The sequence below is a fragment of the Cyanistes caeruleus genome, chromosome 27, assembly GCF_971803275.1.
Source record: "Cyanistes caeruleus chromosome 27, bCyaCae1.hap1.1, whole genome shotgun sequence".
In the NCBI taxonomy this organism is placed as follows: domain Eukaryota; kingdom Metazoa; phylum Chordata; class Aves; order Passeriformes; family Paridae; genus Cyanistes; species Cyanistes caeruleus.
Window position 1 is genome coordinate 1,610,472 of NC_141727.1, and position 12,962 is coordinate 1,623,433.

Sequence of the window (12,962 nt, forward strand, 5' to 3'; positions counted from 1 at the left end):
TATAAATCATCTTGGGGAATCTGCTTGTAAAAACATGATCTTACCCCACATTCAGGGTTGCTTTTTGTGGGTTTTTTTTTGGTTTTTTTCATGGCCTGTGTTAGACAATAACACATGGGAAAAGAAAAACCCCATAGAATCATAGACCTACAGAACAGTTTGGGTTGGAGCCCATTCCATTCCCACCCAGCCATGGCAGGGACACCTCCCACTGTCCCAGGTGACTCCCAGCCCCATCCAGCCTGGCCTTGGGCACTGCCAGGGATCCAGGGGCAGCCCCAGCTGCTCTGGGCACCCTGTGCCAGGGCCTGCCCACCCTGCCAGGGAACAATTCCTGCCCAATATCCCATCCAGCCCTGCCCTCTGCCACTGGGAGCCATTTCCCCTTGTTCACTGATAGATTCTTGTTCCAAGTGCCTCTCCAGCTCTCCTGGAGCCCTTTTAGGCCCTGGAAGGGGCTCTAAGGTGTCCCTGAAGCCTTCTCCTCTCCAGATGAGCACCCCCAGCTCTCCCAGCCTGTCCTTCCTTGCAGGAAGATCATCAGTGGCCTCAGGAAACCAAAGCCTGGGTAGCTACAGCAGCCACAGCCTTGTGAGTCTGAGTCTGGGGTGGGAAATGTGGAGAAACCCGGGTAGGTGAGGGCAGAGCTTCACCAGGGTTGTTGTTCAGCAGCTCCCAAATGGAGCCCTGGGGTTTCCCTGAGCTGCCTCTGGTGTTCCTTGCCCTGCCAGGGGCTGCAGGAGGAGAGGTTGGAGCTGTGGCTGACACTGGGGAGGGAGTGAGGATGGCAGGGGAGGCTGTGGGATGATCTGGAGGCAGGAATCCCTTGGGTATTTCAGGGAGGGCAGCCCTGGGCTCCCACACTGGCTCAGAGCCCGAGGAGGAGCAGCCCAGGGAGGCTGGGACACGTGTGCCACAGCAGGGGCTGCTCTGCACACCGAGCTCTCCTCAATGCAGGTCACCATGGTTAATGTGTTTGCAGCTCCTTTAAAATGAAATTATCCTCAGTTTCTTTTCAAGCTCTATTAGAAATGATTTTTGATGCTGTTGTAGTGAGAACTACACCTTTGAAGCTTTTCCAAAATAGCCTCAGTCTACTTGAGGGAGCAGAAGCCGAGATTAACCAAGTTAATACTGAGGGGGAATTTCATCCAGGTGTTTGTCAGAGGTGAAACCCCAACCCTTTATTGGCCAAATGCAGCATTTGAGCTGGGACAGGGATTGTCTTGGTCTGAGTTTTGCTTTTGGTTTGTGGGGCTGCACCCCTGGGTGTGCTGGGAGTCAGGAAAAAGGGAACAAGGACTGCCAGGGTGGCCACAGGATCTGGATTATGGGTTCAAAACTCTTGGTTTGAGGAGCACCTAAAGGGGCTCCAGGAGAGCTGGAGAGGGACTGGGGACAAGGGATGGAGGGACAGGAGCCAGGGAATGGCTCCCAGTGGCAGAGGGCAGGGCTGGATGGGATATTGGGCAGGAATTGTTCCCTGGCAGGGTGGGCAGGCCCTGGCACAGGGTGCCCAGAGCAGCTGGGGCTGCCCCTGGATCCCTGGCAGTGTCCAAAGCCAAGCTGGACATTGGGGCTGGAGCAGCCTGGGACAGTGGGAGGTGTCCCTGCCATGGCAGAGGTGGAAATGGGTGGGATTTGTCCAACCCAAACTGTTCTGTGACTCCTGTTGCTGCATCTAAGGAAGAAGCTGAGTTGGACAAGATGATCTTTAAAAGATCTTCAGCTCAGACTATTCCATGATTCTCTGGAGGCTCAGGAGTGTCCAGCAGCCCCTGGCACTGACGAGCAGGGCTGGTCCCTCACGCCTCACCGCTGACAGCATCTCTCAGTTCATCACCAACCTCATCTCTTCCCTCAGCTGAGGAAGCTGTGCTGGAAAGGTTCTGGTTTTCTCTGTGACTTCTCTGCTGCAGACTCTGGGAATCTCAAAGGTTCCCTGCGTTCCTCACTGCCACACAATGACACCAAACCCATCCTGAATCCGCTCATTAATTTTGAAGGCAGCAGGGAAAAGACACGAGCACAGTTCAAAAATGTGAATAATACCCATGATCAGATGGGCTGGGCTTTGATGTGTCCTTCTTTGCAGATGCTGCTGTTTATTTTTAACTGCTCTACTTACAGGTTAGTGAGACAGCAGGATAAATACGCTCTGGGAGCCTGGCAGTGCTGTCTGGAGATGTGTCACGGTGGGATTGGGAAAGCTGAACATCCAACGTGCTCACTCATTTTTCTCCATCTGTCAGAGGGGTTTCAGAGCTCTGGGTGATATTTTACCTTGTCAGCTCAGGGTTCGTGGAGATGCTGAGGCAAGTCCACACTTGAGGCTTTGCTCGAGTCCCTGCAGCCGAAAAAGCCTTAAAATATTCTCCATAAATTCAAAGTTCAGTTTGCTCATTACAGGCAGGATGGTTCAAATCTAATCTTTTAGTGCTTTCCCGCTGACAGAAATGGTGGTGAGAGATTTTCAGTGTCTCAATGCTTGAACAGTTCTTTCATAACGTGTTTAGAATTTTTATGATCGTTTTTTAATGACTGTTTTTAAAAGAAAATTAAAACTTTCTGATCTTTTAAGTGCTGAAATTTAGGACAGGCTTTTATTAGGCAGAAAATTAGAGTGTGTTGAGCTCTGCTGACAAGTTATTTGGTAGTAAATACAACAGTTACCCTAAAATACACCCTGGCATAACTGAGGGGAAATGAATCTCATGGTGCCTATTAGTGCTCTAATAAGACTTTACAATCCTGGTTCCTGAAAAGAATCCCACATTAACACAAAGGAATGATTTTCACTGAAATACTCGACTGACATTTCAGGGATCTGAAACAATACCTACCTTTACTGGGAGGCTGAAACTTGAAAAAAAGTTACCATGAACTGTTTCTTTGCAGAATATTGGAGCTTTGTCAGAAAGATTCATCAGAAGTCCTGCATTCTCCAGGGGACTGTTGGGAAAAGTCCAAAGTCCTGCTCTCACCCCAATTCCTCCAGTTTCTTGAAGTCTGTACCATAAAATTCCCATTTCCAGAGCTTCACTGGAAACAATAATTTCTGTTCAATAAAGAGATTTTGGCTTGCAGGGACCCAGGAAGACGAGGGGAAAATGGTTTCAGTTGTGTTTGTGAAGCTGTGAAACCGAGATGTTTCCTGTGGATGTCCCTTGTGCTGAATGTGGCACGGGACAGGATGGAAAAACTGGAGATTTTTATTCAGTGGGAGTTTTTAATCCACCACTGAGTTTTGTGGAATGCCTTTTAATCTGGGGTCTGGGACATCTGAGATGTGGGACAGGTTATTATGGAGCTGTGCTGGGTAGGGTCAGGTTGGAGATCAGGGAAAGGTTCTTCCCCCAGAGGTGCTGGCACTGCCCAGGCTCCCCAGGGAATGGTCCCGGCCCCGAGGCTGCCAGAGCTCCAGGAGAGCTTGGACAGCGCTCCAGGGATGAACAGGCTGGGATTTTGAGGTGTCTGGGCAGGAGTTGGACTGGATGATCCCTGTGTATCTCTTCAAACGCAGGGAAATTTGTGATCCTATGATTTTCCTCTCCAGCACCTCCTTCCAGGCTGTTTTTGGGGCCCTTTCTCACTTCTTCCAGTGTAATGCACCCAATTTTATGGTGCTTCATCAGTGCTCCAGTGTGCCTGATCCGTGCCAGCAGATCTAGAAAGGTGGCATTTCAGGAGTAGGGGATGGAAAAGAGTTTGAGGAGAGGAGAGGGAAAATGAATTTATAACCTCTCCTTGTTCTCTGCTTTTTGGGCTTATTTGTGAAAAGTTTCATTGAAATCCCACTGAAAAAAAGCTTCATTGAACTGAGCCTGATCAGGACCATGGCTTTCAACCATGGCTCCTCACTGGTGGGGAAACCTGAGCCCAGAGACCTTCTGGGGTGGGCAGTGTGTGCTTCAGTGGCTCTGCCTTGATCCCAAGGAACTCAACCACATCTCCTCTCCTTGGCTTTTCCTGTGGGTCTGCTGGACCCAGTTTGGAAATGCTGCATGCCCTGGGCAGGGAGGTGGAGCCCATGATTCCAGAACATGTGAGAGTGCTTGGGAACCTTCTCCTTCCTGTACTTTATATCCTCCCTGGCCCTTCTGAGCTCCTGGGATGGGAACAGACCTTTCCCTCATTGCCCCTTGTGATGGAACACACCAAAAACTTGGGAAAGAAATAAACTGGAGAAATCAGGGTTGAGAGCTGGCACATCAGACCCTTTCCCTGATGTGTTCCCAGCAGGACAGTCCAAAGCCCAGTGGAGCTGTGCCAGCTCTGCCCCCAGCCCAGCTGCCCCCAAGCCCCCAGGGGTCACCTTTGTCCAGGACGGGCCCGAAGATGGCCAGGCTGTCATCGATGGTGGTGCAGTTCCAGCGGCGGCCCCGGAACTGGTGCTGGCACTCCTGGATGCCCAACTTCACCCCCTCGGCCACGCTGGGCATGATCTCGATGTAGTTGCGGCAGAAGCGGAGCTGCTTCGGGACGAGGCCGGGGATGGAGCCGCAGAGGATGGGCTGGGACCCCAGGGAGCTGTACTGCTGGCCCAGGGCGAGGGACCTGCAGGGGACAGGGGACAGAGGACAGTGTCAGGGCTGGGGAACAGCCTCATGCCTGGCCATGCCCCGTCCTGCTGCCACTAATGACCCCAACCCTGCTCCCACCATCCCCAGGGGGAGCTTGATGAGCCGAGAGTTCACAGGGACAGGGTTCTGCAAGCCAGGGATTTCCTCAGAGAGCAGAACTGCTGCTGCTGCTGGGGTGAGAAGGGCTGGGGACAGCCCGGGCCTTTGTGGGCACTCAGCTCTGCATGGAGCCATTCCAGCTACTCCAAAGCACCTGGGAGCTCCCCCCGGGGCTGCAGGATCTGACAGGACCTGCCAGGGACTGGACCCAGGGCAGCAACACCTGGAGCCTGGGGAATACCCTGGGATCTCTCAGCTGTCAGGACTGACATGAGAGCTTCTCAGCTGTGGCCAAGGTGCAGAGTGCCCTGTCCAATGCCAGGTTCATCAGCAGAAGGATCAGCATTCATGGACAGGGGCTGCTCTGGGGTCAGATGTGTCAGTGCCACTGTTCCAGGCTGGCTGGACCTGTGCAGGAGCCCCTGGCAGAGACTGAGCAGTTCCACCTGGATGGACACCAGGCTCAAGGAGCAGCTGTGAGCTGGGGAAGGTGCAAGACAGATCTGAAAGGATCCTTTCTACTGCTCCAAGGAGCTGCCAGTGGCCCAGCATCAAATGGTGGGAATAGTGGTCAAATTGCTTATTTGGCCAGAAATTGTCACTGAAGGGTGGCACACAGTGCCTAAAGAAGCACTGAGCCACCCAGTATTGCACAGGAACAGGGGCAGCCTGAGGCTCCAGCCCAGCCTGAGGTGTCTCTGCAGAAGGGGGGCTCAGAAGTGAGTGAGCAGCAGCTCTGTGCCAGAGTGACCACCATGAACTCAGGGTAGAGACCTCACTGTGCAGGTACCACTGGGCAAATAAGGAAGAGTTTTGACTCTGTGTGTTCTCAGCCCATGGTGGGATTGTTGGGGTGTCCTGAGCAGGGCCAGGAGTTGGCCTGGATGATCCTTGTTGGGATTCAGGGTTCAACTCAGGAGATTCTCTGATCCTTTGATTGTTTCTCTTGTACTGGGAGTCCACGTGCAAGAGCAGAGGTGAGGCCCCAGCAGTGCTGAGCAGCAGGGCAGGATCTCCTCCCTGTCCCTGCTGTCCCTCGGGCAGCCCTGGTGGCTCTCTGTGCTGCAGTGCCCCATGGCTGCTCCACAGTCAGGGTTTGGTCCAGCAGCACTCCCAGGTCCTGCTCTGCACTCTCTGGCTGCTGGCCCCAGCCTCTGCAGGTGCACGGGGCTGTTTCTTCCCAGGGAGTTTTTCCCCAGGTCCCTTGGTTGGAGTTCATCCCATTCCTGTCCACTGAAGCACATTCCAACCTGTGGCACCGACCACTTCTCCCACTGCTCCCTCAAGCACCTGGAGACTGTGTGGGAATAAAACCATCATTCATAGTCCTTGGTTAATCCAGGCTGGGAGAGCCCTCAGGAGGGCTCAGAGCAGGGGCACTTTCCAGGTAACATTTACTTTCTCAGGGCCTCATCCTTCCACAATTTGGACTCCTCCAAGGACAGAGATGCCATCACTGGGGGACTGTCCTTACCCAGAGCTGCTCTTCCAGCCTGGAGGCTCCGGCTGGATGCTGAGCTGGCATCAGTTGTTGATTTAATTACACATGAATGATTTTAAGGATGCAAAGGGAATGCCAGGGTACCTCCTGAGGAGAAATGTGTCTGCTGGAGACACTGAACGAGAGGACCTGGCTCCCACTCCTGCCCCAGCTGTCTTCTGCCACAGCTCCTGCTTCCTGTTTCTGCCCCTCTGCCCCCTGGGGCACCTGCCTGAGCCTTCAGGCAATCTTTGGGCTCCACATCTCCCACCCTTGGATGGGACACACAGAAGCAGCCAGATGTGGCTGGGAGGCAGCAGCACAAAGGGCAGTGCACTGGGTCTGGCTCCCAGAGCTGCTCTGAGTTCCCAGCTCCCTCCCATCCCATGGGATGGGGGCTCAGCACTGCTGGGACGAGTGGCAAGCTCCAAGGAACAGACTCTGCCCCAGTGGTGCAGTGAACAGACAGCACCTTCTCTCCAGCCATCACCTCATTTTAATTTTAGTTTTAGTTTTAATTTTAATTTTAATTTTAATTTTAATTTTAATTTTAATTTTAATTTTAATTTTAATTTTAATTTTAATTTTAATTTTAATTTTATTTTTAATTTTAATTTTAATTTTCATTTTCATTTTTTCATTTTTTCATTTTTTCATTTTTTCATTTTTTCATTTTTTCATTTTTTCATTTTTTCATTTTTTCATTTTTTCATTTTTTCATTTTTGTTTTTGTTTTTGTTCTTGTGTCAGTGAACCTGTGATTTCCCCACTGCAACTTAGTTATAAAACCTTCATTCCTCTTGTCCCATCATCCACATCTCCCCAGGTGTGCTGGGAAGACACAGAAATCAGGAGCTGTGACTGAGGGGTCCCATGGGCCAATGGGTTCCTTATAGAGTGGCTGAGATGTGAAAATGAAACAAAACCTCTTTGAAATCCAGATCTGGGATCCCAGGGGCAAATCTTGTGTCTTACACAATATGTTAAATCTAAAATCTCCACCAGAATTAAATCTAATTCACAGGAGTTAAATCCAAATCACAAGAGCTCAAAATCTAAGTCACAAAATCTAAATCACGAGGGTGGGGATGAAGCACATAAGGAGAGGAAGCGTCACAGGGTGAATTTGAGAGATGGAGGACAAGCACAATTTTAGGGCACAAACACAACTCCAAGGCTGGCACCTGCAGGACTGACAGACCCACATTTCCCTCTCCTGCTCTCCCTGGCTGCCTGAGCCCACCCTGCTCCGGCTCCCGAGGGCACGAGGGGCACACAGGGTTTGTGGCTGTGGGAGAGCAGAGCAGGGCATGAGCAGCAGGAGTGCCTGTGGCAAAAACACAGAAATTCCCTTTACTCTTCCTCTGCTTAATCCCTTCACTCTCTGTCGGGCCAGGGCCTCCCTTTGCTCCCCCTGATGGTGCCAGGCCCAGCAGGGCCATGGATCCAGCTGTGAGCTGACCCTGTGCTTCCCAAGAGCTCTTGGACCCCTGGCAGTGAATGATCCTGTGCAGCTCCTCCTTCTGCTCGTGGGTGAATCCTTCCATCCCTGGAGAGGTGACTCTGTCCTCCCACTCCTCAGTGTGCCCACACCCATCTTCATCCCCCCTGGCCAGAAGCTCATCTTCCATTTGGTTGGGAAGGCAGCTGGTGCACAGATGAGACCCAGGAGTTTGGAAATAGCAGGGTTTGGCCAGGCCAGAGCTGTTCCTGGACACATGAAAAGCAGCTTTTAGGGCAGGTTTCCTGCCAGGGAGCTCAAAAGGTTCTGGGACATTTCTCCCTCCCTCCCTGGAGGCTGCAGTGCTCAGGGCACTCAGGACTGGCCTCACTGTGCCATGGGCTGCTCAAACCTGCTGGGATTTACCAAAGGAACCCTGGTGAGCTGCTCCTCCATGGAACAGGGCTCCAGAACGCCTGGGGGTGATGCCCTGCTCGGCTGCTCCAGGAGAGCAGCTCCTTGGAAGGTGTTTGTCTGTCCTCTGCTGTGTGTGCAGGCCGTGGCCCTTGGGGTGTGCTGACCTGGCCTTTTACAGTTTGATGGTAAAAGAGAAACAAAGGGCCAGGAGGGGACCCAAATCCTGGGGAACAATCTGCTGGGGTCGCCCCTTGCTCTGGGGGTCCTGGAGGTGGACAGGAATCTGCTCAGCCCTGGGTGACGCTGACATTTGTGTGAGGAGAGTGCTCAGCCTCTGGTGAGCTCCAGAGATTTCTGGGATGTGCTGCTCTGGGGGTGTTTTCTGGCCCTGAACTCAGCAGCTGGAAGCAGATGAATTTGAAGAGCTCCTTTTTCCCCTCCCCACACCAGGACAGCTCCAGCCCCGTGCTGGAGAGCTCAGGGCTGTCACCAAGGGCACATCTTGGCCCATGGAGCACTTCCTGCACTGCAGCTCTCCTGCCCCTCCTGAGGGATCTCCCACATAAATGGGGACAAGCTACAGGAATCCTGGGCCCCTCTGTGCCACTTGCCCTGACAAAATTGTTAGAATGATTTTACATTTTCCTCACTGGAGCCTCCAGCACACCGAGAGATCCACGAGGAGCTCCACAGCCATGAGTGCTGCACAGAGGATGCTGCTGGTCATGGTGGCTCCTGCTCTTCCCAAATTCCTCCAGAGCCATGGCAGCAACACTCCTTGAGAGCTCCCAGGAATTCCAATGAAGCTCTTTGAAACCAGGATCACAGAATCCCAGGGTGGTTTGGGTTGAAATGACCCCTAAAGCTCATCCACCCTCACCATGGGCAGGGACACCTTCCACTGTCCCAGGCTTCTCCAAGCCCCATCCAGCCTGGCCTTGGGCACTTCCAGGGATCCAGGGGCAGCCACAGCTTCCCTGGACAGGAGCTATTTCTTCCCACAGCAGCTCAGGTCCCTGCAGCACAGAGTTACAAGGCAAACATTGTCCTGCTTGGCTCTCTGACATCGCTCAATGCCTCAGATTGATCCCTGAGGCTCTTACACAGCCCTGGGAAAGCTGGGAACCAGCAGGAAAAAACCAGCTCACAGCTGGGATCTTGTTTGCCACCTGAAAAATCAAACAAATCACCTTTGGGAAAATCTGTCTCTGCCTGGAGGGGGTTTTATTGGACAGTTTTGAGATGTATTTGGTGTTTTCCAGTTCTGATCAATGTTTTTGCTTCAAGCAGTGGCACTGGTGCACGCTGGCAGTGCTGACCTGGGGACAGTGTGGGGAGCAGCAGTTCCATCCTGGCTCTGTCTCACACCTGCTATAACATTCACCTGTTTTAATTCTGGTACTGTGCTGACTGCAGCCCTTCGTGGGCAGGGGAACACACAAATTCTGGGGTTTGCCCGAAGATCAAGAGCAGCAGCAGGAAAAGTTTTGCAAGTCAAAGCAAGCAATGGATGTTCACATCTGAGGGGGGAAATGTCAGGTCTTGACTGAATGTGGAGAACAGACAAAACATGACAGAATTGCAATGAGGAGAGGGACAGGATATCAGCTTGTCACTCAGGAATCACCCTCTGAGCGTGTCTGGAGCTCTTCCATAGAGGGGGCACTTGTGTCACCACAGGCTCCCAGCTGACCCTGCAGTCATCCTTGGGGGTCCATAAAACAGACTGGAAATTCATTTTTAAAAAGGAAGTTCAGCTGCCTGAGCATTAGAGGCTGATGGCCCAGCCAAGGGTGAGTCCCAGGGCAGAAATGGGATGGAGGTTTTAATGTTTAATTGTCCTGGGAAGTCTCCATCGATTTCACACCCCAGTGTGACCCCTTGAACCAGAGAGCTCTTTTTCCAGTTGGTGGGTTTGAAAACGACCTCATTAAAGAGTGTGCAGGAATTGTATGATCTGAACATTAGATCAGATTCTGTCCCATTAAATTTCTCCCTTAATGTAGTCACTGTAAGGGGCAGAATATTTTAAACCCTTCACAAAGGCAAAAGTCCATCTAGAAATCACTCCCAAACCTGTGGCTGCTTGGAAATAATTTAATAATCACTCTGAGAGCTCTCCTCAGCTCAGGGCATTTAAATTCCTCTGGGTCCTGGGTGATTTTTGTCTGTGCACACAGTGGTGCCTCTCCAGTGCCACAGGGAGAGGTTCCCAGGGTGCTGCCAAGACCAGGGTGTTCGGCCCATGTTGTTCAGGGGCACACAGCACCAGCTGGGCAGAAATTTGGCAACCTGCTCCATTTGCAGAGAAATGCTGGTTATTGGCAGAAGCAAAGCAGGAGGAAGCTCACGATGAGTGATGCCCTGGTCACAGCACAAGGGTTGGACATGAGTGCCCTGCTGCCCTCCCAGAGGAGCTATTGATGCACCTCTGGTGCTTTTGTTCTGAGTGATGATGGCCCAGGTGTGGCTAAAAAATGAATGTTACAAAGAAATGCTGCAGAGAGGCAGCTCCAGGCCTGAGGAATTCGAGGAAGAGGCTGCTGCTGTTTTATTTCAGCCTCCCATCAACACCGACGTTGCAGCAGCTGCTGAAACACATCCCAGACTAAATCTGCACTAAGTCAAATGAAAAGCCCCTTATCTGCACAGAGAGAAGATTGTTCTTAGTAAAACCAAGATTCTTTTCACGTTGTCAGGATCCCAAAGGCTCTGCCTGATCTGAAGGGAGCATCTCTGACCCTGTGACCTGTCCCCTCCTCGCTGCAGGCACAGGGGCAGCAGAGCTCAGCAAAGCCACCCTTAGAGGGGAGAGAGAGTGACCAAGGGAACCCTGGTGAGGGGCACTGGCTCAGGGGCTCTCCAGGCAGGGCAGTGCAGGACTGTTCACTCAGGAAGGAATTTTTAGGAGCTCTCCATGGATCCTGCAGGAGTTTTGGCAGCAGCTGATCCACTCCAGGCTCTCCTGGGCTTGCTGTGAGTGCTTCCCATCTTCCCCATCCACTGTCTGGCCTGGGAATGGTGACAAATAATGAAATTCCTTCTGCAAGGGGTGAGGAGTGGGTGCTGAGGAACTGTCAGAGGCAGCAGTGACTTGTCATCTGCTGATGTTCAGTGGGAAACTGGAGCTGGGAGAGCCAGGGCTGCAGGACACCAGCCCAGCCCTGGGAGCTGCTGGCAGGGACAGAGCAGGACAAACTCACTCTGCAGTCTGGTCTGGGTGCTGGGAGTGACCACCACGCCTTGGGGAGGGAAGCTGTGTGGAATGGGTGGGAAAAGGGGCTTTGTGAGCAATGGCTCACAAAAATTGCCTCAAGGTCACCTGAGACTGGCAGGGCAAGCAGATAGGAAGAGATCAGGACTGGGCAGGCAGCAAGGGGAGCTGGACTGTGGGGTCTGTGAGATCTGTGGGGTCTGTGGGATCTGTGGGATCTGTGGGATCTGTGGGATCTGTGAGATCTGTGGGGTCTGTGGGATCTGTTGGATCTGTGGGGTCTGTGAGATCTGTGAGATCTGTGGGGTCTGTGGGATCTGTGGGATCTGTGGGGTCTGTGGGATCTGTGGGATCAATGTGACCTGTGTAATCTGTGGGATCTGTGGGGTCTGTGAGATTTGTGGGATCTGTGCGATCTGTGAGATCTGTGAGATCTGTGGGGTCTGTGGGATCTGTGGGATCTGTGGGATCAGCTCCTGGGTGAGCCTGGCTGTCAGGGCTGAGTGCTGGGCTCCCTGCAGGGTCAGGACAGGCAGCTTGCTCTGCCACCCTCAGCTGGGCATTTGCAGCTGCCAGAGGGTGTGTGGGGCTTTCTGGGGAGCTCCCACTCATCTGTCTGCTCAGATCTGCTGGAAAAATCCCAGAGGCCCTGAGCTGGGCAGTGATCGTGGCCCCACAGCTCCGTCCCTGGGGTGAGGCCAGGACTGTCCAGGCCACCCTGGGGGAGCAGAGACCTCCCCTGGTGTCCCCAGGGCTGGGATCCCCCTCCTGCCTCCGGGGTGGTGCTGCTGAGCACCGGCACAGGTGAGTCAGAGACACAGCCATGGGGAGCTGAGAGGACAACAAGGGGATGGAGAGAGGGATGGAGGGATGGAGAGAGGGATGGAGAGAGGGATGGAGGGAGGCAGGAGGAGGCTCTCCCTGTGGACAGACTGGCAGAGGATGGATTATTTTCACTCTGAGTGTTGAATCCCAGGGAGACTGAATGGGAAGGAGGTTCAGGGGTGCAGTGATGCAGCAGAAAGGGAAAGCAGAGCAGAGAAAATCCAGGGTGAGGCTCACAGAAGCATCAAGGGGAGTGTTGGGAGGAGGCTGCCCTGCTCAGTGTGAATGTTTGCACTCAGGGAATAATAACCAACATTTTATGTACTTCTCATTCTGCTCTATCAATCATTAAAAAAATTACCAAAGGACACCCAGTAATGACAGCTCATCCTCCCAAAGTGCAGCATCTGTTCCTGCTTTATCTTTATCTTCTTCCTGCACTCTAAAAAAAGTCACTGTTGGCTGTGGGATGGGATTTCCCTGTTTCCCTTTAAAAATGCACCCAGATCCTGCAGGTTTAATGCAACCCTGGGGGCAAAGAAGGGCACAGGGGAGAACATCACTCAAACCCCAAGCATTTGTTCAGGGCTTGTACCATCAGGGGGTTTCTTGACTGAAAGCAGGAGTCCCATGTGATTGGCTGGGGCAGATTTTTGTGTCTAAACCCCAAATATGTTTTCTTCAGTCTCCCAGTGCCCTACAATAATTGGTGTCACTTTTGCCATCTCCAAGTCCTGAGTGCTGCTGACAGTCACTGCTGCTCACATGGCAGGAGGGTGCTAAAAACCTCCAAAATCCACCTGCTGGGCTGAGTCTCACCCACCGAGAGCCCCAGGATCCCCCTGCACTGAGCACATTTGGGTGGGGATGAGCCCAGGGCATGTGAGAGATGAATTCAGCCTG

General features: G+C 52.6%; 1 protein-coding gene across 1 annotated transcript in view; it reads right to left on the bottom strand.

The window, feature by feature from the left end:
* Positions 1-12,962, bottom strand: part of WNT3 (Wnt family member 3) — a 46,326-nt gene that overhangs the window by 8,104 nt on the left and 25,260 nt on the right. The window contains exon 2 of the mRNA XM_023942401.2: positions 4,316-4,557. Coding sequence (XP_023798169.1) covers positions 4,316-4,557 — 242 coding nt within the window. The remainder of the gene's footprint in view (positions 1-4,315; positions 4,558-12,962) is intronic.